At 49.0% G+C, this 26,768-nt stretch overlaps 9 protein-coding genes across 9 annotated transcripts; 1 reads left to right on the plus strand and 8 right to left on the minus strand.

Annotated features, from left to right (window-relative positions):
• Positions 1-352: 352 nt before the first annotated feature.
• On the minus strand, positions 353-3,604 carry LTR64_003041 (uncharacterized protein; the record flags this gene model as incomplete). Its single annotated transcript, XM_064897404.1, has 1 exon — positions 353-3,604. The coding sequence occupies one exon, from the start codon at positions 3,602-3,604 to the stop codon at positions 353-355; it is 3,252 nt and encodes a 1,083-aa protein (XP_064756354.1).
• Positions 3,605-4,268: 664 nt separating this feature from the next.
• LTR64_003042 (uncharacterized protein) lies at positions 4,269-5,424 on the minus strand (the record flags this gene model as incomplete). Its single annotated transcript, XM_064897405.1, is given in 3 exon segments — positions 4,269-5,133; positions 5,217-5,362; positions 5,380-5,424. 3 exon segments carry the CDS (start codon positions 5,422-5,424, stop codon positions 4,269-4,271), a joined length of 1,056 nt encoding a protein of 351 aa, XP_064756355.1.
• A 322-nt stretch (positions 5,425-5,746) lies between these two features.
• AIM6 (Altered inheritance of mitochondria protein 6) lies at positions 5,747-6,977 on the minus strand (the record flags this gene model as incomplete). The annotated part of the gene is made up of 2 exons (XM_064897406.1): positions 5,747-6,914; positions 6,970-6,977. The coding sequence occupies 2 exons, from the start codon at positions 6,975-6,977 to the stop codon at positions 5,747-5,749; spliced, it is 1,176 nt and encodes a 391-aa protein (XP_064756356.1).
• A 2,226-nt stretch (positions 6,978-9,203) lies between these two features.
• LTR64_003044 (uncharacterized protein) lies at positions 9,204-10,774 on the minus strand (the record flags this gene model as incomplete). Its single annotated transcript, XM_064897407.1, has 3 exons — positions 9,204-10,516; positions 10,563-10,672; positions 10,719-10,774. 3 exons carry the CDS (start codon positions 10,772-10,774, stop codon positions 9,204-9,206), a joined length of 1,479 nt encoding a protein of 492 aa, XP_064756357.1.
• A 561-nt stretch (positions 10,775-11,335) lies between these two features.
• Positions 11,336-12,293, minus strand: LTR64_003045 (uncharacterized protein; the record flags this gene model as incomplete). Its single annotated transcript, XM_064897408.1, has 4 exons — positions 11,336-11,395; positions 11,458-11,727; positions 11,779-12,054; positions 12,123-12,293. 4 exons carry the CDS (start codon positions 12,291-12,293, stop codon positions 11,336-11,338), a joined length of 777 nt encoding a protein of 258 aa, XP_064756358.1.
• A 994-nt stretch (positions 12,294-13,287) lies between these two features.
• Positions 13,288-14,610, plus strand: LTR64_003046 (uncharacterized protein; the record flags this gene model as incomplete). Its single annotated transcript, XM_064897409.1, has 2 exons — positions 13,288-13,693; positions 13,745-14,610. 2 exons carry the CDS (start codon positions 13,288-13,290, stop codon positions 14,608-14,610), a joined length of 1,272 nt encoding a protein of 423 aa, XP_064756359.1.
• Positions 14,611-16,853: 2,243 nt separating this feature from the next.
• LTR64_003047 (uncharacterized protein) lies at positions 16,854-17,822 on the minus strand (the record flags this gene model as incomplete). The annotated part of the gene is made up of 1 exon (XM_064897410.1): positions 16,854-17,822. One exon carries the CDS (start codon positions 17,820-17,822, stop codon positions 16,854-16,856), a length of 969 nt encoding a protein of 322 aa, XP_064756360.1.
• A 2,319-nt stretch (positions 17,823-20,141) lies between these two features.
• LTR64_003048 (uncharacterized protein) lies at positions 20,142-20,740 on the minus strand (the record flags this gene model as incomplete). The annotated part of the gene is made up of 2 exons (XM_064897411.1): positions 20,142-20,570; positions 20,618-20,740. The coding sequence occupies 2 exons, from the start codon at positions 20,738-20,740 to the stop codon at positions 20,142-20,144; spliced, it is 552 nt and encodes a 183-aa protein (XP_064756361.1).
• A 720-nt stretch (positions 20,741-21,460) lies between these two features.
• On the minus strand, positions 21,461-23,623 carry LTR64_003049 (uncharacterized protein; the record flags this gene model as incomplete). Its single annotated transcript, XM_064897412.1, has 1 exon — positions 21,461-23,623. The coding sequence occupies one exon, from the start codon at positions 23,621-23,623 to the stop codon at positions 21,461-21,463; it is 2,163 nt and encodes a 720-aa protein (XP_064756362.1).
• Positions 23,624-26,768: the final 3,145 nt, after the last annotated feature.

Consider the following 26,768-nt stretch of genomic DNA (forward strand, 5'->3'; position numbering starts at 1 on the left):
TAAATATCTCTCACTCTTTGAGGGCTTCATGTTGACTTGGATCTCCTAGCACTTGACGTACAGCAGTTTTTAGGTCCTGTCTCTACAAATCCGCCATCATTGGTACGTGGCAGACCTAAAACAATTTGGAAGAATAATTACAGCGTAGGAAGTCAAGTTCATTTATAAGGATGCTTCCTTCAAGCGGTCGTCTGTCTATCCCTTCTGTGTGAACTTAATCACAGCAGGCTGGCACAACTTTCAACAACACATCACATATCGATGGCCCTCATAGACACCACCTCCAACCTCAATCAATACACACTCACACTCGCAGCTCAGACACCACCACCACTAGCACCATCTCAACATCTCACCTCTCCCTCCTCCTCATTCCAGCCCTTCTCGCACTCCTCCTCCTAGACGTAGCTCTCGCTGACGAAGCACCATCATCATCATCATCCTCCTCAGATTCACTATCAAGCGTAAAAGCCCTCTTCGGCGGATTCGGCCTCAATCCAGCGCGTCTAGTAGCGACTGGGGAGATCGAGGCCGAAGTCGTTGTTGATGGTGTTGTTAGTCGCGCTTGTTGCCTCCTGCCTCTTGTGATTGGATTTGGGTTTGGGTTGCTGGCGACTTCGATGGTGTTGGTGGCAGTGGTTGTGTCTGGGAGGGGGTTGGGGTGGATATGTGGAGGTGGAGGGGCTCGAGCGCTTGTAGATCGGGTTGTTCGTTTTGGTGGGGTTTCTGTTGATATCGCCTCGTTGTCGGCGTCGTCGTCTGCTACGATGGTGGGTATGGGTTTGGCGGTGGTTGTTGTTGGTGGTTCTTGAGTCGAGGTGGTTGTGCCATTGGCATTTTTTGCAGGTTCGGCGGCTGCTGCTGGTTGGCTTTTGATGCCAGACTGGTATGTGCCGTCCTCGTAGTCTGACTCTTCGAGACTTGACGAGGTGAGAGATGCCTGTCGCATTGGTAAGGTGATTAACTCCTCCCATTCGTCATGGCGCCTTGGTGGCTTGCCCAATGAGGGTGTAAAGCACGAGACGCGTACGAAATTCTGGCTGTTGATAGTCTTAAAATCGGGAGATTCATCGGGCTCAGGGATTTTCTCAGCTACAGCAAGACCCGGGTTCGCAGACTTAGGGTTGTCGAGCCTGCTTGCAGTGTCCTCAGACTCGGTGTTCAATTCCTGCTCTGATACGGTTCGTGCTTGGTTTCGAAGGCTTCGTCGAGGATATTCCTGTCGTGTACCCCTGCCTGTAGCCGTAGAAGTGGCATGGTCAGCTTGAGCTTCGTTTTTGTCTTGCCAATCGTCCACTTTCGTTGTTGAGTCGACCTCGTCTATAGCTTTGAGGCTTGTGTTGAAAGACCGGGCTTGTGTCGAGCGTATGCTGGACAAAGGAATGTCTGTGTCAATGTCTCTAGCATTTATGCTGTTGACAAGTGGGCTTCGTAGTTGAGGACCAGGAGAACCAAGGTAGTTACGTCCGAATCTAGATCTAAGGCTTCGATTAGATCGACGTGCTGGTGAGGCTGATCTGGTAGAGCCAACTTCAGATGTAGATGCCGCTGCGGTTACTGGTGTTGCTGAGCGTGATTGCTCGGTGTAGTTGCGGGCGACAATGACATCTCCATCTCCATCGGAAATATCCATACTCTCTCCCTCCATTCTCGCAGAGGAAGCTTGATCTTTTGCATCGCCAGGCGGAGCAGCAGCATTCAACGCAGAAGAGGATGTGAAATCTCGGATTCGGTTTCCATCCTTGTCTCGTGGCCGCTTGTCCTTGCCCTCGGCTTTCCACTCCTTCCACTTCCTCAACATGGCCCATGTTCGTACTGGATACTCGGAAGCTATGATCTTGGCTTTCCACGCAGCGGCCTTTTCGGGATCCTCATTTAGCCACGAGTGGTCCTTCTCAAGGAACGCTAGTAAGTCATGATCCTTGAAGAGATGAGTTCGAAGCTCTTCTTTGGTCATCTGTGAAGGATCTCGAGACTTTGTAGAGGCAATCGGAGCAGATACAGGCACCGGCATAGCACCTGCTGTCCTCGAACGGTTGTCTGGTATGGGTGTCTGACGTAGTACAGCCCATGGCGAAGGAGGATATGTGTACTGGTAAGGATAAGCGGCAGTAGGACCAGCTGAGAAATTCTGCAGGGCACCATGTCCTGGATAAGAGCCGGCTTGTGCAAGTGCAGCTTTTCGTGCAGCTTCTTCTTGCTCCCGGCGTTTAGTGTACTGATTGGGGTGCTTAGGTCGCTCTGCCACAGGAGGTTCCATTCTGTTCTGCTTGGTTGACTTGAATGTCGAAGCCCATTCTTCCCTGTCCCTTTGCTTGGTATATTGATTCGGATGCTTTGGACGATTGATCGAAGACGTCACAGCAGGAGTTTCCAGAGACAGAAAATCGACAACAGGAAGAAGGTCTGGGAGAGGTGATGGCACATAGCTGCTCCTCCAAGTAGGCCTCTCCCAGTGTACATCAGTGGTAGCAGCTCGCACTTCTTGCGGCCCACGATCGACAGCATTCGCTCTCTGTGAAAGGCTTTCTGCTTCTTCTTCTTCCTCTTCTCGAAGTCGCCGTTCCAGCTCCTCCCTCTCTCGCCGTTTTGTGTATTGGTTAGGATGCTTCTTCTTCACAAGAGCTGGGGAAGACGTGCCGCTGGTATCCTCTGTGACTGAAGATTGACCATTAGTGATAGTGGCTCTTCGCACAGCCAGCCGTTCTGCCTCCTCGCGCTCCCTCCTCTTTGTGTACTGATTGGGGTGTTTCTTTCTCGGAGGCAGTTCATGAGTGATATCTACAGCATCGATGTTGCGTTTCAGATGAGCTGAGCTTCTACTCTCAGCTGGCGATCCCGATCGAGTCCGGGGACTTGGCGCATCCAGCAGACTTGAGCTCAATTGTCGACTCAATGGAGCTCTCTCGCCATTCAAACGTGTCTGTCGACCTGCAGTAGAATTCAATGCTGCCTCGCGTGCTCGGGTCCTTGGCGGAGCTAGCGTGTCCTGAGCCTGTATCTTAGCAATCCAATTCCCCTCCTTTCGGTCAGAGAATGCGAAATTCTGCTTGTAAGGAGCTTGATTGTCGGGATTGTTTGTACGTCCTTCAGCTTTAGCTACAGCCATAATTGATTTGTATTGCTTGTCGTTCGGTATGAACCCTCCTTGAGCAAAAGGCTCAGGTGGCTCACGGCAATCGAATTTCTCTTGATCTGTCACATTCTCAGACACTGTAAACTTTGCTGGAAGCATCTTGCGATTAGCCTCATACTTATAGCTATACAGAGCTGCTTCCTTTCGCTCTTCGAAGATCTCACGAGAAGGAAGTTGCTGTGGATCCTTGTGTGAGACCGGGAGTGGATCTCGAGATCTAATGTGCTGCGCAAGTCGTTCGAGCTCTATCCATTCCTTCTGTATTAGCTGAAGTGCCTCTGCATTATTTGCTGTGAGTGTGTATAGTTGCGCTTGCGTCAGGTTTTGTAAATCTTCGACCTTGAAGTCCTCGAAATCTGCAAGAGGTAGAAATCCATCGTTGTCAACTTCTTCAGAAGTATAGACCGATGGCCGTGGCTTGTGAGGAAAATGCTCTGCCCAGAGCTTGCTCAATTCTGCTGTTGCCATATTGGCTGGAAAAGTGTATTCGACCAACAGGGTTGGCACAGCTGGTTGTGTGCTCAATCGCTCGGCTAGTGCTCCTTCAAGGTAGAGTTTAAGCAGGTATTTTGTGAGGTGTTAGGACGACAGGTAAGTAATGGCAAGACAGCGATGAAGTACAGGCAAAAGAGGAATATTTATTTGAGCTGGAGGCATTCCTCCTAATAGAATGCTGAACACCATTCGGAACGGTAGCCAATCAAGAGCAGGAAAGAAAAAGGCACTATATAGGTTAGCGTTAGCGTCAATTTGATTTGCCTGATGAGCTAGATACCTCGTTAGTGCTCGACTTCGTCACCCGTGATCAACGAACATATGCGCTCAATTCTGGATTCTAGGCAGCATTTCTCTACTGCGGTAGCGTAGGACAGGTCCTGTCTCGATCATGGTTGGTAATGCTTTGAAGAAACTGTCCAGTAAGGGTCAGGTCCTCAGAGTGCCTTGAGCTAGTACAGTAGTCATCGTTGCTAGCTTTGTCTTAGTTAAGAAACTGGACATCATGCAAGACATTGAGTAAAGGTCTGTAGTTTGTCCAGGTTGCTACCGACTATGTTCACCTTTACTGACATGACGTACCGCAGAGACGAACATCGTGAAGAAGGCTCGTCCCTCGATAGCGATTTGAGCCAGTCTACTCTTGTAGCTGCTCCTCTGCTAAGCCTCTGCTTCGTCGCTGCTCAAGCTTCTTCCTGGTTGAATCCTCCGCTTCCTTCACCCATCCCTCGTACTTGCCCTTTTTGATCATTTCTGCTACGACTCCCTTCAGAACCTCGCCTGTAAAGCCGACGAAATTATGCCGACGCAATGAGTTCTCCCACTCCCAAGCCTTTCGCTTCCGCTTCTCACGCTCAAGCATGCTGTCGTCGCCAAAAAGTTCGGCCTTTTTCCTCAAATCACCACAAACTGCCATCAAATTAAACCGTACCTCATCGGCAGGATATCGCTCGATTCGTCTTTGCAAAACTGGGATAATTTTTTCCGGGAATGACTCAGGTGTACAGTAACCATGACTGATTGGGTATGGTTGTAAACCGTCTAATTCAAAGAGCTTGCCATGATGTGTAGTGTAGCCTATGAAATGGTAAACCTCGTCGGAAAGCTGTGTCGGGTCTTTTTGTGTCTCGTCTGCGAAAGGACTTGATCTTGCAAAGGAGTTGTGTGTCTCACGAATCATTTGCGAATTAGATAGTGCTTCGCCTCGCAGATCTGATGGGAAGCCAGTTGTGAACTCTTTGAACTCGCTCAGGCTAGGACCTATCTTGATCCGATCGTGACTGCCGTCGCCTCCAGAGCTGCTTGGATTCGATGTTGTGTCGTTATTCAGTATTACTGACAGTATTGCTTGTGTACCACATGCGTTTTGTATAGTCTGTGCTGCGAAAAACAAGCCATCATCTTCGACTGTTTGTGTATCGTATGTTCCATCTTGTGGCTTTGATCTATCGGTCGACGTGGGCGAGAGATATTTGAACAGGAAGATGACTCCGTATACTGGACTGTTCATAAGTTAGCACACGAGTTGTGAGGATCTGGAGAGCTGGCAAGGTTGGGACCTGCACCTTGATCAATGTGCCTTTACCTCAATGCCCGTATGGATTCAGCGTCAAGAGAAATTATTTCCTCAAATTGTACGTCCTGGACGCCAAGTTGCTCAATCAGAGCCGTGAACACACCCTGGTGGTTGTTAATATCGACGGCCATGTATTTCCCGCTTTGCGGCAAGATCTGTTCAGAAGACGTACCTCGTCTGACTCTATGGTGCTCCATCCCGCAGCATCCTCTGCCATGTTAGCTGCAAATATCTTATGATAGGGCGGCGCTGAAATGCACAAGAGCTGATCCCAAAAAGGCAACGAAGTGGTCAGTGGATGATCAGGCACGGATACGTGATCGGCCCTGAATTTATTCACGCGTCTCAAGCACGAAAATACGCGTAAAGTGAAAACCTGCATTGTGCCAATCCGAGAATACAGCCACCAGCTCAGACTTGTTGCAGCGACTACTTGTCATCACAGCGAAGGAACAGAGACAGCTAGGTTGTGATTGAACATTGTGTGATTGGTGTCTACAGTGATCTTAGGCGGCCGCTCCATGCTTATCGTACCTCTGCTACCTCGACCACATCCCCCAGTCTAATAAGCCCCACTTCCGGTGTCTGGGACGTCCCCAATCACCTCGAGTTGCTTCTTGCAGATCGTCGACATTCAGGTAATCCACTCCTTCTTCGACCAAGACTGTCCAAACATATTCTTTTAGACCTCTAGGCCAAGAAGGTGTATCCCAATATCGAACCTTTAGGCCTTGCTTGTGTGCTCCCTGGATTTGTTGTCGAATCTTCTGCTTCTGCTTCCAACTCAAGAATGGGTGTGGAAAACCGATTGCCTTCGTGAATGCTACTGAAGCGTAGTAGCTGTTCGCTGGAGTATAGATAGCAGGATTTTTTGGCGTTGCGCCAGAACGACCCTGACCTTGGTTGCTTGGCTTTTTACTGCTCACGTCTTCTGTTGGAAGAGAGGCTAAGTAATTGCGCTCTTCCGCGTCGTCGAAATGTGTCCAGCTTGGAAGTGCCGTACCTGAATCTCGATTGATATCATCCGAATTTGGTGCGAGGCTGGCAAGTAGATCGAGTGGTGCATCGAAGAACATATCCCGGTAGTGAGAATTCTTGACCACTTCGTCGAAGGGAGCATTACCCGTGACAACCACAGTGATAGGACCACTAACCAGATCTGTACCATTAAAATGTGTAAGGTATTGTCTCCTCCTCAAAGGTTCTAGTTGTTCCCTGACCATCGGCCATAACATGTTTCCGTCCGTCTTGAAATCCACCAAGAGTACGAGATCTTGTTCAGGGTTCGTGTCAAAGACGCCATTCCTGGGCAAATCGAGCGTAGAATGGTAAGTAGTATTTGGGTTTTGTTTGTCCAGAATCTCGACAAGAGGTTCGATGTACAAGCTTCTGAACGTCCGCTGCTGTATCAGAGACGCTCTTGAATGACCGACAAGGAGATCATCTGTGGCTCGATCTGGAAGCAGCCATACGTCGGCCTCGACGCCAGTACAACCAGCTTCTACGGCGTTTCTGAGTGGAATCGGTCGCCAATAGTCATTGTGGCTATGACACTGAACCGGCTGAACGTCTGCCGTATAATCAGTCGGCCAATGCGAAGTAGGATCGGACGGTCGAGGTGATTGCCATGCAGAATAAGCATCTAATTCTGACGGAAAAGACGACTCGATCAGGCCGATGATGAGCAAGACAAACTCAACTAGCCCTCTGCAGCTTTTTGTTAGCAATCCTCTCACGCGACAAGGGTTTTGGTAGAGCTTACAACAGCATCAGGGCGATAGCTAAACATTTAAGAACGATCCTCAGTGGTTGTCTATTTTTCCTGCATCTTTTGCATTTTATGCTCTCTTCTGCTCTGTTATGCCGCCACTCGGTCCAGCACAAGGCCCAGCTGATCGCGGAGATTTGTCTCTGCCTTGTCCATCTCGATCTGTTCGACTGAGGAAATATATGGTAAGAAGCGCAGTCATCGAGATGTTGAGTGCTGACTTTGGGCGAACCTCCACATTCTTCGTCGTACAGAAGTTTGGAATCTTCTTCGACCACTGCTTCGTGGTCTAAACCGCGCGCATCTAACGAAGCACTTAGTGGCTTTGGTTCATGACTGCAATCGTGTACGCAAGCTCGGATGCACCGGGATGTCGTGCTGCTGGGTCGCATTGTTGTGCCTGACAAGGCGCTTCTTCGCCTTACTCAGCAGGGTGGATCCAGTACTATTTCGTGGGGTAGTGAGAGAAGCACACAAGCTTGCCTACTCAACACTTGACAGTCGAGGATGCGAATACAAAGCCTGAGCCGAGTCACGTTTGTTTGATAGTACTAAGCTGAAAAGTAGAAATCTACACCATGTATTTGGTGTAAAGTCAGAAACTGCTCTTTCCATCAGGTGCAACTACCACAAGCTAAGCAGCGATAGCAGACGCGTAGACCGCTTACACCTGCTCGACATAGTTGAGCTATACGACTCGGAGTGCTGCAACGCCTACGCACATTCCACACAAACGAAGAATGAATACCCGAAGTATTGCGGAAGCTCTGCTTTCACCAACCACAGTTTGCTCTTACAGGCACGGTCTCGACCACTGCGATGTGAGCAGTGTCACATCGTGCCTTTCTCGGGCAAGCGCTCATCAAAGCTCGAGATCGAAAAGAGGTGGCAATCCGATGCAGATGAGACAACCACGTCCAATCGCCAAAGCCCGTGGCTGAAGCCTTGGCCGTTCTAGACTTTTAGTGGATGCGTGGGGAAAGCTTGAGCTTGTGTGTGCGATTGCGTGCCATGCAGAAGACCGAGTAATTTCAGGCTTCACGATAGGGATCTCTGACAAGAAATAACGCTTTAGCAAGTTCATAGCATGGTCATTTCTTCTCAACTGTACACACAATGGTGTCATGCTGCAAAGTATTCTGTGTCTTGCGATGCGCTATGCGATATGGACATTGGCATGAACAGAAGAGGAACCTGGTGGAGCTTGGAGTCCAAGGAGCGCCTCTTCTGTGCCCTCGAGCCCTCATGGAGTCCTGCATGGGTTTGAATACCCAGGTAACGGATTGTCGTTACTCTGTTACTTATCGGGCATAATGGACGACAAACACACATATTTGATTTCAAGAGTAGGCAGGACTGGATCGACCTCTACATGACGATGACAGGTTGACAATCCAGTTCCGAATAGCAAAAAAAGTATTATAAGTGACCGACTTTTTGAAACAAAGGTTTTGATTCTTTACCAGGAGCTGAAGTTTCAGTTTACGTTGCAAAGCATGATTGACATGACTGCCTTTAGTCCTGACATACTTGGACCATTGCTTACCTCCTTCGCAGACCCCGTGTTCTGACGCGGTCCAAATGGGCAGCCTGCTGTTCGTATTGCGACATTATATCTCCGTGGCTCTCCCGTCGTCATAAGCGCTCGCGACTCGCTTTGTTGTTGCAAAAGGAATTGCATAATATCCCAATAGACGTACCTACCAGTCTATATCCTGAGTAGAAATGAACATTGACAAGGATGAACCTTGATCTCTGCAAGCCTGAATGCGGACGTGGCGCAGGAGTATATGTTCGTTCGAAAAGGTGACCCTCTGATCGAGTATGCCCGTCAAGGCCTCCGTTGTCTGACGTGAACGCAACAGAAGTCAAGAAGTAGAATGTCGCTTGAGACTTCGATGGGCATCAATACCAGTCCTTCAACACGAGACGCCGCCTACTCACAAGTACCAAAAAATGATCTGCAACAGAACGTGCTCCTGCTGCAAAGTACTAGTAATATGTAGAAGCGAAGGTATCAGTAGTTGCTCAATCGTTCATAACTTAGCTGGACTCTTTGATCATGACACCTTCAAAACAAGACGAGCTGGAGGGTATCGGCGAGCACCAATGTGTGCGAGGAACAACATGTCACACCAAAAATGACGCTGATGTGGCCAAAAGCGTGCCGCAAGTATTATTGTCAGCTACGACAAGCTGTCGCGTCGTTCTTGGTCTTAGACAGGTCTTCATACCGGCGTAAATTTGTACCTGTCCAGAGCAGCCATTTTCTCTTCGGGGCTTGTCTCGTTGTCAGAATAGACCAACCTTGTTGCCTTCGTTGACTTTTCCTTGCTGTCCTTGTCTTTCTTGCTCGTCTTAGCATCAGTGTTGTCTTCCTTGCCCGCCAAAGCCGGTTGTGGCGTTGACGGATTCGGTGTAGAAGTCTTTGCTCGAGCAAGTGTTTCGTCAGCTTGCCTAGAAGCACTTGAGATCAAATCATCGAGGGATGACGCGCCTGGCATGCTAGCGGACAAGCTACTAGGCATACCAATTTGAGAAGCAGCAGGGCTGTATCCGTCGCTGTGCTGGACATACTGTGGCGCTGGGGCTGGTGCAAAATTCTGTTGTACACGAATCTGACCTTGATGCATCTGCTGAAATTGAGCAGCATTGACAGAAGGAGCACTCACAGCTGGTCTCTGCGGCAACCCAGGCGCACTGGGTAGAGTGCCATTGCCCACTTTCGCAGGCAACCCGTTCTGAGCAGGTGAGTGAGTTCTTGGCTGAGCAGGAAATTGAGAAACGGGTGAAGCAGAACTATAAGCACGAGGCGCACCTACTTGTCCTGTAAAACCATTTTGTGGTACCTGTGAATGTGCTGCTTGATGTGCAAGCGGTGGAGTCATCTGATAAGATAGTGGAGAGAAAGCGTTCGGCACTGGGAAAGGATGCTGCTGAAAAGTCGGTTGTGGTGGTTGTGCATATGGTTGCTGAAATGGCTGAGCAACTTGACCGTAAGGGTGTTGAGGAGGAGGGCTGTGAGCGAAACTTGCTGCTGGCGGCGGATAAGCAGGATGCGGCTGACCGTAAGTCTGAGGAGCGGCAAAGGTGCTCACTGAAGGGGGAGTACTGTACGAATGCTGGTATCCAGGATAAGAAGGCGGGCCAGCCGACGCAGGCGATTGTGTTGTAGCAGCTTGTGATTGAGTTGGAGTGGGTGTGTTGCCACCACTGCTACCTCCACCATTCTGTTCTGCTGCCAGCTTCGCAGCTTTGTGTTCGGCCAATCTCTTCTTGAGGTCTGAAGGCGATTCGAATTTAGGTTTTTTAATGGCATTTGTGCTCTGTGCACCAGGTGCAGGATTGCCTGTGGCTGCGCGTCGTTCCGCTTCTACTTGGTGAAATTGAGTCAGGACACGCTGATTGTGTTGCTGGACGATCTCATCAGGAATGCCTTCCATGCCGAAGATTTCCACATCAAGACCTGAACGATTAGGAAGGGCGTTCTCGATGGCCGTCAGGGTTTCCTTGTGCACCTGATTCATGTGTACATTAAGGCCTGATGTCTTAGCGGAAGTAAGTCCAGATAACAGCTAAAGACTTACCTCCTGCGGTGTTCAGCCTCCGCCCACACCTGTCGCATTTGAAATGTTTTGCCTTCTGGTGGTTGATCAGAATCTTCAAGTCATCGAAATCGCGCTCACAGTAATAGCACCTGCAAGTCTGTCAGTCTATAGCAACCTGGAGATCAACGATCGTACCATGGTCGTGACAGGACTTCCTCAACATCAGGATGTCCCCTTTTCTTCTTAGTCATCTTTTCCGAGGTTTGACGTGTGGTCAATTTACGGCGTTACAAAGCGCAAAGAGTGAGGCTTCGCGTGTGAATTGTCGAGCCGGTTTTGATATCAGTACAATGTAACATGTAAGGGGACAAAAGACGGACAGAATGGATGTCCAGATTGAAGGAATGTCGCAGCGAGAGCCAGGCAGCAAGAGTACTATTGATGCCTGAAGAAGGCAGCACTGACCATTGCTTGAATGCGTAAAAGAAGGCTGTGCGCCCTGTATCGTCGTAGACATGACATGAAATTGTACTAGTATTATTTTGCAGCGTTCAGATCCTTCTACAATTGCATGAATAAGTATTTGTCCTATAGATCCAAACATGTGCATAAATACCAAGTTCATACATCATCCCCCAAGTACATTTCAGTTCAACCAATTTACCACGAAGAACGCCCTCCAGCCTGGGAGCAAGTGTGGAAAGCTCTCGATTTGACACTATACCCGTCTCGAGGTTAGGTAGACATCCGTTTAACCATTGACTGCCAGGCACAAGCAGAACCAAATGCCCCTCGTCTATAAACAGATTCTTCTAGTATCCTGGTTCTGATGGTCGCGGAGCCCCGATGCCTGATCTGCCTTCTCCGTAGTGCTGTTGAGATATCAGTATCGCCGATCACTCGAGGAACTCGTAGAGTCATGTCGACCGCCTACCTTCTTCCTCAAAGCTGCGAGTCTCTTCTTCTTTGTGTGTGTGTTAATATATGTGCCGATCACAAATGCCACAAAATTGAAAAATGGCACCCACAAATACTCTGGCAGGAACTTTTGAGCAAATGCCAGAGCTATAGGGGACGTGATCCATGAGACCTTCATAACTGGCATGAAGCCGGCACGAACGGTAGCACGAATCTGGTGGAAGGTCCTAGCTCCAGCAATGACAGCCATGCTGGCCAGGTACACCGTATTTTGGATAGGAGAAACCTGGACGTGGTTAGCTGATGTCCTTCGTAGCATTACGCCTGTGCCACTTACAACTAGATTACTGATGAGAATCTGGAGTATTTTCGCCTTGAGGCTTGACCTGTTGCTGAAGAGCCATTGCAACACTCCAATCAGAGCATGACCTAGAGGAGCACTGATCAGTGCGCCGTATGCCATCATTTTCGGGACACGACTGCTGAAGTAATGTCCATGCTTAGATCGGTCGTGTGCAAGCCATGATGCTATCACTTCTTGTAATCCAGCTAATGTGCCGGAAGTGAGCATCTTTGTTCGAAGAGGATTTGTCTGCAGTTGTTTGAGATAGGCCTTTGCACGTTAGCGATCTTCGACGTGATAGTGAGGCGTGCTAGCATCCAGGTTGAATGGCGACCTACCGCTAAATAGCCTTTCCCCGTATCTCCTCCTGTCAGGAATTCACCGACCCGGTGTGTAAGATCTTCTCTTTTCTCCGTAGCCGCCTTTGCCGCGCCTGCTGCTGCGCTGGCCATACCAGATGCAGCCTCTGTCACCTTGGTCTGTGTTGTCTCCTGAAATTTGACAGACATCTTGCGCGATTTACCCTCGTCAGAGAGGCAATGTCAGAGTAAGGCCAAAGTTGTATCCTTTCGCGCAACGCGTGAGTCCACACGCAGCAAAATATGATGCTCGAGTTCGAGTAGTCGCTGCTCGTCGAGTCTGTTTGGGCTCCGCAACCGAGGCAGAGATACCGGGCTTCACGTGCTGCACAAGGAAGGACGCAACGTCAGGATTTCACTGTTGACGACGCTCAAATGCGAGACTGGGCGTAGTACTCAGTGCTGGTGGTGAAGATAGCGGAATGACTTGGGTGTAGTTGGTAACTCAAATGGGAGGCAGGTCGCTGTGTCTCGCATGCACAGCAACGCGATTGTCCTTGATTGGCTGAACGGGAAGTAGCTTTTGGTCGATTAGCAGCCACTTCCTTCTTAAGTGGATAAGGAGACACCTCAGCTGCGCGATTGATAGGTAGGACCATGGCTAGTGCGACTGTAACATAAACATTGGACGACTGAGGGCAATTTCCAACCTCAACTTACTCTATATCAGTATACTGGCACCTACACAAATTGTGAGATGATCCAGGACGGTATCTTTTCATGTCGATGACACCACGAGTTCCGCACGTGCCGTTATGCATGTTCATTGTATTTGGCAAAGATGGTGACAGCGGTTGAATCATCAGCCTATGAGGAAACTGATGATTAGAGTCCTCTCGAGCTTTCACTCGCATGACTTTACCCTTTTGTCAGTACTCAGAACGATATTGTGTCCGAAAGAGTAGTGCCATCAAGAGTAATGTGTCGGGGTTTGATCAATCAGCATGAGGTCTTGTGCAAATCCAGTAAACGTGCTCTTGACTAGTGAATCACAAAGCCTAGTTTGATAGGCGCGACCTGACAGGTCCTCTCATGAGGGTAGGCACGAGGCATGTAGATGAGCACTCCTCCAAACACCTTTCATTTATTTGTAAATTGTCTGATCTGACCTCACTACCAGCCGAGATTATGTTCATTTCGAGACATGGCGAGTGAAGATCAGAAAATGTTTGCATATGTGTCTCGTCCATCCGCTCGGGATAGGAGTTCAAACTGTACACATTCACGACTTACACGTCTTTTCGAAGGGTCTGACCACGAAAAGTGCTCAATTTGTCAGAGAACACCAATCTTTGGATGGCTCTACCGATGCACACAAGACTCTGGTGGCTTCCTGCCAGCTTCCGACTTTGCTGATGCTCGCGATCACCAGCAGGTCGAATTCGATGCACAGCTGTACATGCTCAGCCCTTCCATTATGCAAGCTGCACACGAGGGACATTACACCGACCAAGAACTCAACATTCTCTGGAAGCAGAAGATTGGGGTTCGTAAAACCATTCAGCAGTTACGGCCTACGACTTCCTCCACCGCCTCTTCAGTCAGCAGCAGTGAGTACAGCTTACCTGCTAGTCCGACTTCCTCTACCCTACGTTCGTCAGTCTGTGATACCGAGACCGAGACAGAGGCTAGTCAATTGTCTGAGTTGACATCACTGTGTCGTGGTGCCCTTGAACCTATACCTGAAGTGCACGACGAGCTGGAAAAGGAAGAACAAATGTTGCGTCTGGTCATGCCCTCACTTCCGCCTCCTTGTCAATTGAAAGTCTGTCATAGTTGTCGACCAGTCTACCGAGAACGTGCTTGGCTCTCCTTAAACCAGGTCGTGACTTCGACCTGCGAATATCCACCTGAGCACGAAATCAATAACAGAAGGGTATCTGATGTACGTATCGTGAAGAACTTGGGTTTCTGCAGCAAAAATTCTCAACACAGCGCGGAAGATACGGGAAGAGATGGCAGGACAAATTTCCAAGCAACTGTTCAACGACTCCTGAGGGATCACGATATTGAGCCAGACGAACCAAAGGTCCAACCTCTAAAGCTTCGTCATTCAGAAACCTGCTACGATCTCACTACACTCACTTCTGCAAATTCTGACAATCTGCCTTTACCGACGAGCCATCCGAGTGGTCAAGCCTCCCTTCAAGAACGACGGCGACTCGATGACCATGGTTCGACGGACACGAACAATACGACCCGTCGTCGCCGAGGCGTCGAACAACAATGTGTGCTTCCACCAGCCCAGCAACCAAATACTAGCAGCGAGTCCTATGAAGGTCCACCTGCCAACGATAGCAGTTCCACCTCTTCAGGTGGTCTCACTCTGAAAATTGATACACACGAGGCAAATGCGGCATACAAGGATAACACTCCCCTTCAGAAGACACCGACAGAGTCACTAAAGGACTCTCTGAAACGATTTGGGATGATGGGCAAGTTGGCAGCGCGGTTTCCCATCGACTGACCTGCCTGTGAGAGCGTGTGCCACAAACGAACAATGTGGGGAAAGAAGAAGAAAGTTGAGAAGTCACCCAATCTGACCGATATCGAACACTGTAGTAGTGAGACATTTGTAAGGTAACACAAGATTTGAGAGGACTTGATCTCAACTAAGGGACGGAGTCGAACAGCATGAAGAAGCAATACTGCATAGGGTATGTTGAGCGGAGTTCGATAACACTGTAGACGTATTAGATGATACTTGTTCTGAATATGTAATCTTGAATCAGCCATTCATGCATTGAAGTTCGTTCATCGAGTTTGTGTTCTAACTCTGCTATCAGAAGAGAAGATGGGAGCTGTAGTACTCGACTAGACCGGACTATTTTCCAGAATCGCTAAGCAGTGCTTACACAACCAAGTAATGCTTCATTTTACAGGGTCGATCAGGTCGTGCAGTTAGATAAAAATGCACTGCACGTGCAAAACTCCATACTGGCAGGGAATCGTTGCCGAAATGCTCGCCCACCCTCCTCACGTACAGTACGAGTATTCATACACCCTTGCACGCACGTCCACGCCGTCCGCCAATAACGATTTGTTACAGTAAAACAAAACCGCGACCTTTCTCCGCTACAACCCTGCCTATCGAAAAATCCGGCATATTGCATTTCCGGCCATCACAGCAACATTTTCCACAGGCAGATCGTCAAAAAGTTGCACAAGCCAACAACTTCAACTTCATGCACGTCGACGTAGCCAGCATGCTCGGCAGGATCTGCGGATCAACATCCTCCACTCAGGGAATACGATACTACGGCATTATATCCCGCTGTGTGGATGAGCAAGGTAGTCGAGCGGGGATTTATACGAAAAGGGCGAAGAAGCGTGAGCGGCCGGGCTGGGATCAGTGTGATCAGCGATCGGTAGGGTTGTTTACGGCAGGGTTTGTGAGTAAGTGACGCCGGTGGCAAGACTGCGCTTTTACGTACGCGTAGCGAATCAGCGCTTGATTCTGGCTATACTGTATACAGTACAGTGCGGGGAACGACGGTGAGTGAAAGGAGACACGAGCATCTGAGTGAACCGGAAAGGCGAGTCGGTACCTATGTTTTGTGATCAAAGACGATCAGCGAGGGGACCGGATATCCAAGAGATCCTTCCCGGCATATTGATGCGGGACGGAATGAGTAGTATGCGAGCGCAGTTTTCAGTCTGTTTCTTTCCCTGCGGCAATGGCAGGTGTTATTGTGTTCATGTTCGAGCAGGGATGAATGCGGCTAATCTGTACAGCCACATGCGTTTTGTGCTGCAGCCCGTTACTTGGCAGATATCACGAAGTCCGGAACTGCAAGTCCGGTGGTAGATAAGCATAGTCGCTTTCTTTCGAAATAGGAGGGGTGTCTATACCAGGGAACGATGGCGGTATTCCCGTCGGAAAGTTGGATATACATACCGAGAGCTGAGACTATTGAACACAGACATCACAGAGCGAGGGGGAGAGGAAGAGAGGAAAGAGGGTTGAGGTGTTGCAGGAATCAATTTCCTCTGCTACCAATGAACAGCTATAGAGCAGATGCGTGTAACCCAATGCACGCACGAGTACGTTTCCGTATCTCCTGCCCATCTACTGACTGAGATGTTGTCTCTGGCATCGTTGGACCAGCCAACTATCATTACTGACACCATCAATGTCGTTGCTCGCAGGTCGTACAGACACTGCTTGAGATACACCGCTCACCGACCTTCGCAACATGGCTTGCCTTTGTGAAGCCAGGTATAAAAAATAGTCCTGCAGTGAGCACTCGGGTGGGGATGGAGACTGTTTCTCCTCTCTCGTAATCAGCATCTAGCGCACGTATAATGGACGTGGTAGCAAATAATCTGTAATGCCAACAGAAATGATGTGCCACAACCATAGAGTCTAGCTCTGAATGAGCTGAAGCGGTGGGTGTTGTAGATGTCCTAATTCATGAAATTTTGCCCCGCCTTTCTCCTCCAACGCGAGAAAAAGCATATTTCATGTATCGATTAGAGGCACAACGAGACGGTACAAGCTGGAGAGCTTGCAACTTTCGCGCTAACGGAACCACACCAAAGAGACCTCGGAGTTGTAATTGTGCAAGATGCATCCGCAATGTAAGAAGTGAAGCCAGGAGTGCTGTCAATGCGAATACGGTGGTACATCGGGACTGTGATCAATATTCGATTTTTAATTGTCGTTACTTCGTTATGTAGGAGCTGTCCAAACAATATTCTTCAACCTGTTCAATCCGTCTGCATGGGCGTGGAAACGTCAAATTCAGGCTCTCTGTTGAATTCAGGCAGAGGTGGATTCATCATGCTGGAATCCGTTGCAGGCGAGAAATAATGATCGTGTTCCAAATCGTGCATGTCAGTCGACATGTTGGCAAACGCTGAGTATTCCTGCGTCATGCCTGAGATATGTTGCGCGAAAAACTCGTTACCAAGGTTGTTGAGATGTTTCTGAATGTCTTCGGGAGACTTGCAGCCTTCACAGCTAGCATGAGCGAGTAGAAGCGCATTCATTTGTTGAACCTCTTCTTTCATACGCATGAGTTGATCCTTCAGGAAAGCGTTCTGAACAGCCTTGTCGTGAGAATCACGTTGCAGTTGCTCGGTCTTTTCTTTCTTGTTGACGCGGCACTTTGCGGCTGCTAATCTGTTCTTCTCCAGTGACTGTTTTCTCTTGTCATCGTCTTCAAGGCCGTCAAGTGTGATTTCGGAGTTCTTTCGGGTATGTCTACGCTTACGACCGGTCTGCGTTTGCTTGACCGACTCTTCTTTTACCGAAGACTTTGTAGAGCGTCTTTGTCTGGCAGGTTTCTGCTCTGCGGTGGCTTCGCCCGAAGACTCAGAATTTGATCGAGGAGGAGTAACTTGACCGTAACGCGTAACGGTTGTGGCAGGGTTGGGAACGTTCTGTGGCATCATACGGTCAAGCTCGAGAGCTCTGATAGATGTGACTTGTCCTTGTGCATTCTTTGCAGGATCGAAGTCGAAGTCTCCAAAGAGGTTGCTGTCCTGTGGAGGACTGTAGGTTTGTTCGACCTTGATGGGATATAGTGCTTGCTGTTTTACCGGAGGATCAAAACCAAAGTCTCCTCCGCTTTCGAACCCCATTGATTGCATCTGAGGATAGAAATTATCTCCTGTCACTGAAAAGCCATCCAGATCGCTCATCGTGGCTACAGAAGGCGCAAATGAGTTGGACATATTCGAAGTTGTGGTAAAGTGTTCGAACTAGCGGTTATACAAAGGCGCCAGTGCCTGCGGCTGGTTGAACACGGTACTTCGAACTCCGTTTGTTTGTCGCTGTTGTGTTTCAAAAAAGCTTGGGCAGTCTTTCAATCTGCAACGGAGGGAGAAAGCTTGGATCACCTCTGGCCGAAGCTTCTAGTGTAGATAAATTGCGCAGGGTAGTGTTTGCAGTTTGTGCAGGTCAAGAATTCGTTAAGGTGGAAGTGTGACAAACGACACGTCTTTGTTGAGTTGAGGGTTGTCCTACTTCAAGTTCCTGATGTTTTTCTCAAAACCAGGAACAAGTCTGCACGAGTACGAGAGATCTTTGTACTGGTTGGCGGAAGTATGATGCACTGTGCGGGGCTCGGCTTGCCACAACAAGACTTTTCTTTAGAGCGAAGGTTATTCAAGAAGGATTGAGTATAGGGTGTCCTTGACCCTTGAGTCAATATAGTAAATAGATAGCGGAAACGAAGGATATTCAAATGGCAGAGTGGGAGTTTGGCAGGGAAGAAACGGGTCTCCAAGGAAATGCGAGTACTGTGGCTACTTCAGCATGGAAAAATAAATGCGGCTTCGCTTGTCGAGCAGACGTGGCTAGGACAGCAAGCAGCTAGCAAAACCTAAACGGGAGTACAGATCGGTATGGATAGTCAGACACGATACCTGCAAGTCACTGCTACACGCGATTAGGGTAGAAGATCGCGAGATTCCACTGTCGACAATTAGCTTGAACAAGCTTGGAACGCACGAGTAGACCTAGTCTATCTTCAGTAGTGGTAGTCCTGGACTTATGCGAACCATTCTCAATGTGCAGCAAGGTGCGGTTTGCCCTGCCGAGGAAGTACCTTTTAATTACACTAGCGGCTGCATCCAAGCATCGATACTATCCCCACCACGAGTTCCTTTACAGAGAAGCAGCAAACAGAAGTGCTGGTATAAAGTCGCTGTTTGACCAGTGGTCAGTACTGTTGCACATCAGTCCGTAGAGCGGACTATAAAAACAAAGTGAATGTGCATTGCAGTCCATGCGACAAAGACACCACAAGTTTGAATTGCAGGACTTCATGCCGTTTACCAGTGTCTGCTGACTCTATCGGCACTTGTCCCTGCTGCTCGTATACAGTACAGCGCGATCTCAGGCTAGATATCAAGCTACCAGTTTCTGAACGCATCTGCTCAGGGACGCAATCATTGGTGGTTGAGGCTCAATGGTTTGGGGACCACAAACTCTCGAAGCACGTTGCCGCCGATTATTCCACCCTAGAAACCTTAATTTCTCCAAATCGACGATGGGGATAAAGTTCCCGTGCTTTTCCTAACTATTCTCATGGGATTCTTCGTTTCTCGATCGCGATTTGAAAGAAGTCGGCTGGTGCCTCCTACCAATCACCGTCGCATCCGAGTATGCAGGTGGGTACGGCATGTCACTGCTGCCCCCAGATACGCTCAGATCTTAGCCCGTCAATTCGGACCTGGTTTTATGCTGTCATAGCAACGCTTTTTCCCCTGGTTGCTTCGGCTCTTCCAGTTTCTCGTAATATTGCAGAGTCTGTCATGTACAGTGTCGATGTGGTCTGATAAATTGTTGTGTGGCTGGTGCTGTCCAGGACAATATTTGCGCGTGAATACATTTCCGAGGCATGTCACAGATGCTTGGCTGATGCGGTGCTGCATCACATTCAATCCTGTGTTCTTACCGAGAAAGAATAGCTGACCGCCATTGAAGTGAGACCATATTTGAGAACGTGTTCTGGACCTTCGCTTGTGCGTACTGACTATCTTTCCAAATTGGAAACAATTCGCAGTGGTGGGTTTCGTTCTTCTGCTGTACCATCTGTCATCTATTTTGCAAGCACGATCTTGTGAGACCAATACCAAGCTGCGAGCAAATGCTGATTTGACGAACGGCCGGGAGCCGTGGAGGAAAGATTAAAGCTTAATTCAATTGTAAGTCCGCTGCTGACGTAGATTATTGTCAGTGATCCAGTTGATCGACTATTTGACATACTACTGTTGTAACGGATATGCAACTCCGACAATTCCTGCGCCGCCAGCATTCTTCCACATGTCCCGATCTTGACTATTGGCCCATATCTGTACCGGGTATTACAACTCTGCTCAACACGTTTACGGTCATCTCTCGAAGCGCATCTATGTATTTGCCCTGCTCACGCTAGCCTCACGATTGTGGCTGAATAACTCCGGCGAACAAGTCCATCCCAGATCTCGAGGTTCCCACATCCACCACTCTAATAATACACTAGCTATGCAATGTTGCGTAGACGATATCTAGATGATCACTGCACCAATATTGGCAAATACTCCGGCAGCAAGCATTTGGCCTAAACCAGCAGTTGGGACTGCGCCTGCATTGCCTTTTGATGTCGAGCTGGGCAGGCCAGCAGTAATTGTAACTGGAAGGTGCGTGACTTTGCCAGAACTGAGCGACTGGCTAGCAGTCCAGGTCGTGGTTTTCGAACCATCAATATTGTCGCCTGTGGTGTACAGGCTTGCAGGTCCTGTGTAGATCTGGGTGCAACTCGCTTCGCTTGAACCCTTGACACCACACTTGAGGTCCACTATCATAGTGCTGGCCACAGTCGTGGTGAGCGCTAACGTGCTTGGGCCAGCTGTGACTGTGACAGGCGTTGGGAAACCGCACTTGGTCGAGTCTGTACCGTCAGGACACTTGATCACAAGCGTTTTTATGTCGCCGTTCTGCAACCGTTAGCATTGTATTGAATGTCGGACAGTATTCGACGAACCTGTTGTGACAGTGACGCGACCAATGTCTGAGCTTCAATGATTGGAAGAAAGATTGAGGTGGTGCTATTTTGCGCCAGAGCTGAAAGGCCGAAGCCAAGGAGGACTGTGGCAAGTGCTAACATGTTTGCCGATAAGTCTGATATTACAGTGGTCCTGATAATTCTTTGAGGTATTGATTCGGTACTTCAGATTGTTTCTTGGCGAGAGGAGGAAGTTTTTCTCACTCATTGTGGTAGGTATATATGCCTTTGTTGTACTGATCCGAAAGCAGCCAGAATGCAACAACGACAGAAGAGGACGCGACCGATGAGCGTGTGGCCTGTGCCTTGGTATCACATCGTTACGACAAGCCCGCAGTTCCATATGCTCCCAGCGTTGCTTGCGGAAGGCCGGAATTCGTCTGCCTGCTATAATGTCTGCTTGCCGAAAGCAAAGTCTGGCAATATGTATCATGTTACATCACAGCGTTTCAGCTAGGTAGGAGCTAACTACTGCCATCGGCGTCCGTGCACCAAATTTCGATAACCTTTATACCAGCATGCTGTTCCTTTCCTCTGCAACGATGACTTGCTTCAGCTAGCAGTCCCGTCGAGCAGGGACCAAAAAAAGCATTGCCAGTTTCTACCCTCGACGACCAACATACCGTATAGAGGAGAAATGTTGGTTCGTGAGCGGCAATTTTTCGAGACGAATTCGTAACATCGAAACTCGCGGTCGCCTTCCTCAGTGCACAGACCTTGCGAAACAGCTAGCAACCACGTTGGACGGAATGTAAGTTCGCTCGCAGTGGGGTGACCTTGATGCCGCACATGGAATGAAACGTGTATATGAGACCTCTGTCCCTAATCCGGCACCTGCATACCAATGGGAACTCGCGAACTGATTCTGGCCAGAACACTCTCAAGTGTACCCCGAACGGTGTTGCATTCCCACCTTGTGAGAGGGTTGGGGTCGATCATGCTAGTCATACAAATTTCCAGCGTCTCTATCACGTCCTGCTCATGACCTTCTGCTAACAGCCTCTGCTGAATTCCTGCTGGCATTTGACCCAGCTGACAATCTTTAAGCAGGCTCATACGCTCCATCCTCGTATTGCATGGAAAGACCAACTCAATAAGGACGACTCCAAGCGCGAAAACGTCAATTTTGTCATTAGGTATATCTGTGGCCTGCTCATGTGCAGGAGGTCTGTAGAATTCCGTTCCTACCACCTTATTGGTTCGAGAGGAATCGCTTCCAGACTGGTGCAGAGACTCTTGTCGAACATCGTGTTCAAGGCTCGCCACAAGACCAAAGTCACCTATTCGAGGATTGAGGAAACGTGGCTGCTGGTGTGAGCAACTAGGACAAGAACCAACATCAACATATCCTTGCTCAATGGCAAAGGCGATGGGCTTCGAGATGTCCAACTGAGACAGAAAAATATTACTTGGTTTCATGTCTCTGTGAACGAACCCGCAAGAATGAATATACTGCAGGCCGGAAAGTATGCTCAAGAACAAGCGGAGTGCAGGTAAGAGATGAAAACAGTGACGAGGCTCTGAATTCTTGGTATTTTTGTGAGGTGAAGAAGCTGGTCTGAGATAACCTGCCAAGCTCATCGAGTACATGGTCATCTGTACGTGCAGAGTGTACCCAGTCGGGCTGTCTGAAAGATCGGACAACTGACTCAAATGTTGTTGGGGAGACCCATCACTGAAGTCGGTGATGCCTTTTCGATCCAGGTGATGTGTGACTTTTTGCTGATTGGACCAGAGTTGCTTGCTGTCTCTATAGCCATTCTCTGAACGTGCGAAAGGATCGAATGAGTTGTGGCTATGGCCATCACGTTGTTCGTCTTGACGGTCAAAACTTGTACCTGCGTTTAGGGGCTCGCTTATGCTGCCATCCCGTCTAGGCAATGGGTCGATCTTATTGAATGGTGAGTCACTTTGTGGCAATGTACTGGGTGATGCCGCCCTGTTGTCGAGCAGCATTTGGCCTCGATGCGGCAACAACACAGCCGATTGTGGTGCCACCTTAGTTAGGGTAGCAGCGGCTGGCTCTTCGATCCATGTTGCATGGTACCTGACGACATTGCAATGATCAAGTTGCGCAAGTGCCTGTACTTCTTGAAGGACATTTTTCAATGCCTCGACTCCTCCTTTGCTATATTTCTGTGATAGCTTTGCCGAGAGGGGAATCTTTTTCACGGCGTACTCTTTCCGATCATACACGTTATATGTGCGATATACTTTGCCGAAACCGCCTTTACCGAGAAACCCTCGTTCTTCAAATGTAGTCCGGTAGTGGCTTGGTGAATGCAACGCTGGTGCTAACGCAGCGAGCTGATATTCGGTACTCGATCGTCGGACCATCTTCATTTCCTCCAACTCCCAGGTCAACCGCTGCAGCTGGCCAGCTGTACTGTTTTGGATGGGAATAGGGTGGTTGCTAGGTCGTCGTACCAAGGCTGTACTATTGTCTATTGCGGCATCATATCTGCCTTGTCTTCCTGATAAGGCTGGCCCAGCGTCGGGCGGACCAACACTGTAGCTGGCTCGCTCGAGAGCGGATAGGTATCGTGCCCTCTCTGAACTTCGTTCATCGCTGATTGAATCCTTCGATATGACACCACTCTGAGTTAGCAAGCCACTAGATCGTGCAAAGAGATGCTTGGCGAGGTCGAGGATTTGTGGTGAATTCGCATCTACCATGCGTCCATCGCCGGTATTGCTAAGCAGCTCTGCTGCTTTGTACCTGGATAGTTCCTCAAGCATGGACGCTATCATCATGTTGCGAGCTTCGTCCATGTCGAGTGCACTACCATCCTCACCCCGGCTAATGGTGTTAGTCAGTGAAAGCGTTCCATTTGTCGTGTCTGGCACCACTATCTCCTCCGCACTAGCAACAGAGTCCTTGGTCGAAGTCTGACTTATCTCTTGAAGTGAAGGCTCGAGCTCCTCTTCGCCTTCCGATGATTCTTCTTCCGAGCTGGAGTCAGATGGTCGATGGAAGAAGCTCATCTTGGATAATAGTCCAGATGCTGTTGCACCTCATACAACACCGCTGTATAGTCGCACATTTGCTCCACTGCCGCAACCCGGGTTCCTGATATCTACTAATCAATTGTGTATATGCTTGTTTGTAGCGCAACTCGGCCAGTGCCTATACTTATTGGACGAGGCTAGTAGTGGAGAAAAGCGAGCTTCTATAACTCGCCATTTTGTTCTTTACGTTGGTGACAGCAGGGCGTGCAGCAACAGCCCAGAAAGGTCACTTGGGCAAATGTGGCATCTTTACAAGGCCAGTCGACCGACTGAGTATAATCATAGGTGTTGCTGAACGTTCAAGAGTGAGTCGCATGCGGAGTACAAAATTATTGTTCCTACTTAATCTCATCTTTCTTCTCGCTCTAGAAATGGCCGTTATTCCTCGATACGTTGCGTTTCTGTTCAGCATAACGAACTCACATCGAAGTGTGCTACAATTGAAATGTCCACTGCCATCTCATCGTAAATACATACACAGCAATTATTGCTGAGCATTGCTATAGGATTCACGACTGCCACACACTGTAGATTTGCTGCTCACTCATGCCGACCAAACACTGATCACTTCGATGGACGTCCTTTTCCCACTCGCCGTGTGCATACTATGCATACCGCGCTCTAGCCCGCCCACATTCTTCTGTCGCAGGTCGAAGTCTTCGCGAGTGCATTCACTAGACATCCGCCGCCAGCTTGACTCCTGCCGCCTGTGCCCGCTTGGCTTGCGATTTGAATAGCCATTGACAATCCACCTCGGCCACGTAAGGCAAACAACCCCGTCTCATTCCCGAATCTATTACATCCTTCAATTCAGGCGGGAGATCTCGTGACGGTATTTGAAGCTCGCTTCAACCAAGATTCGATGTGGTATGCGCGTCGGGAAAGTTGTGCCACTGCCATCAAAGCCGTCCAGCTGACCACGATTGTAGAGAAAAAAGGGTCATAAGACTCTTGCTAACATGGTTGCGTGGCAGAGGACCAAGATCGGATCTGTTGACCTGCTTGGGTTCCCAGCTATATAGGAATAAGGGTCTCCACGATTCATTGCTCTTATTGTTTGCGGCTTGCGACAACGAAACCGAGTACCTTTTGCAATAGTGGAATCAGGTGAATCTTCGACCACAACAGTTTCAGGTAAACTAGAACAACCTTCTTATGAGTAGGACAGTTCAGCTCGCATCACCATTATCGCTGTCACTTTCGAACCCCAGAACTCGACCTAGTACACCTTTAGGTTTTGGTATTGGACACTCTCGCCTAGCATTATCTTGTTGCAAAATGGCAGCTTCAGCTTGTAATTGTCGTAGTATTGCTGCCTCATCCTCCATTGTGTTACCTTTTGCATGCGGACGTGCATGCGACCTTGACGTATTATTCTTCACCAAGTCGGCAGCTTCTTGTTCTGTAACATTATCTGTTTTCTTCCCTTTTCGAACCCTGCGCATAGCTCTCCCGTGTTCGTCGATGATAATCTCCGAGTCCATATAGGCTATTCGTGGTCTCGGACATGGCCATATGTGAGGCACAGCAACTACCGCGAAGGAGGCTAGTAGTGTTCCAGCAAAGAGGGCAGATGTGGCAGTTGACCTTGGATGGAGATGTGAAGGCATTGTGGCGGCGGTAGAAATGAACGTGGTCGGATCGGAAAGGAAGAGGAAAGAGTTCCAGTTGGTCTAGGAGATGTTCCTAGTGAATCACTATCATCGTCGCATTCATCTGTGATGGCAGATGCTGAAGCTGACCGACCAGCGATTCTCAGAGAGAATGTTCAAGTCGAGTGGCACAAGGCTCTGCAACCATTCATCTCGACCAATGATTTACTAGATTTTTGGCGATCGTTGCTCACTAGTGGCTGGTTGCTACTCCTGGCAGTCACAAACCTCACGCATTTCAAAATCGATTTCTGATGAGTGCAAAGTCAATGTATAATGTGCCTCATGTTGTCCAACTTGTCGTGATACTGAAGAGCATTCCACAGAATGAGTGCTCATGTCAAAGCACATCTGCGGAAGTCTTGCTACTACCATAGACCGTCACTGAGTCGCTTTGCACTCTAGCAAGACAATGCTGAACACATATAGCTATTCTATGAAGCATGGAAAGTCGACACCATCGACATCACGGCAAGAAGAGGCCGACGAACTTACTGGTTCGTAGCATTGAGGACTTCGTCGCGCAGCAAGAAATACTACTGCCGCCGTTATATGAAAGCGGTTCACTGGATGGCCATTCAGAACCCGTACAATCAGGCACGACATTACATAGTCGAGACCTGCCAAAGCGATATACAATTTACGGCAATCTACTTCTATTGCCGGCAGCGTTTCCAGAACACTCCTTCGAATGGCAAACGTACTACCAAGCTCTGTCGCAGTCACGGAGAGCTGATCTGTTCAGCACTATCACATCTGTCTTTTCCCAATCGGGTCATCAAATCACACATATTGGGCTGAATGCACCCATACAATCCAAGCTCTTAGGAGGAGCCCAATCCGACAAGAAGAATGCTATGCGCTCACCTATCGACCTTCAGCCATTGTATGGTGATTTCGGGCCGCAGCGATTGTTGTCTTCTGCCACTTCACAGCCATCCAAAAATGACTTCGAATCTGCATTCTGGGTGGAGACGACACAAGTGAGTAATGTCACGCAGGTGTGGGCGCCTCGCTGGACGATGTTTAGTCGAGGCAACGTTCGGGAGAAAGCGCGGGTTCTTCAAATTACCCAGCAAAACCCAGCCCCTTTCCCTGGACTGACAATGCAAGAGCTTGGGCAACCACTTTCCGAGGTCGATATCGTGGATATGTATGTTGGGATCGGATACTTCGCTATCCCATATCTCAAGCGAGGTGTAAGACGAGTGTTCGGCTGGGACATCAATGGATGGAGCATAGAAGGACTACGAAGAGGCTGTGAAAAGAACAATTTCACGTGTGAGGTCGTGAAGGTTCCAAATGAGCACGAAGGTGTTGGACTGGAGCAATTGGTGGCGGAGGTAGCAAGCCTAATTAAAGACAAGGAGTCTCTCAGATGCATTGCGTTCTGGGGCGACAATAGACATGCACTGAGCCTGCTTAGCAGGGTCCAGGCGACGCTGGCTGAGTCACCAGCAGCACTCAAC

Source organism: Lithohypha guttulata (assembly GCF_036872675.1).
Source record: "Lithohypha guttulata strain CCFEE 5908 chromosome Unknown scaffold_2, whole genome shotgun sequence".
NCBI lineage: Eukaryota > Fungi > Ascomycota > Eurotiomycetes > Chaetothyriales > Trichomeriaceae > Lithohypha > Lithohypha guttulata.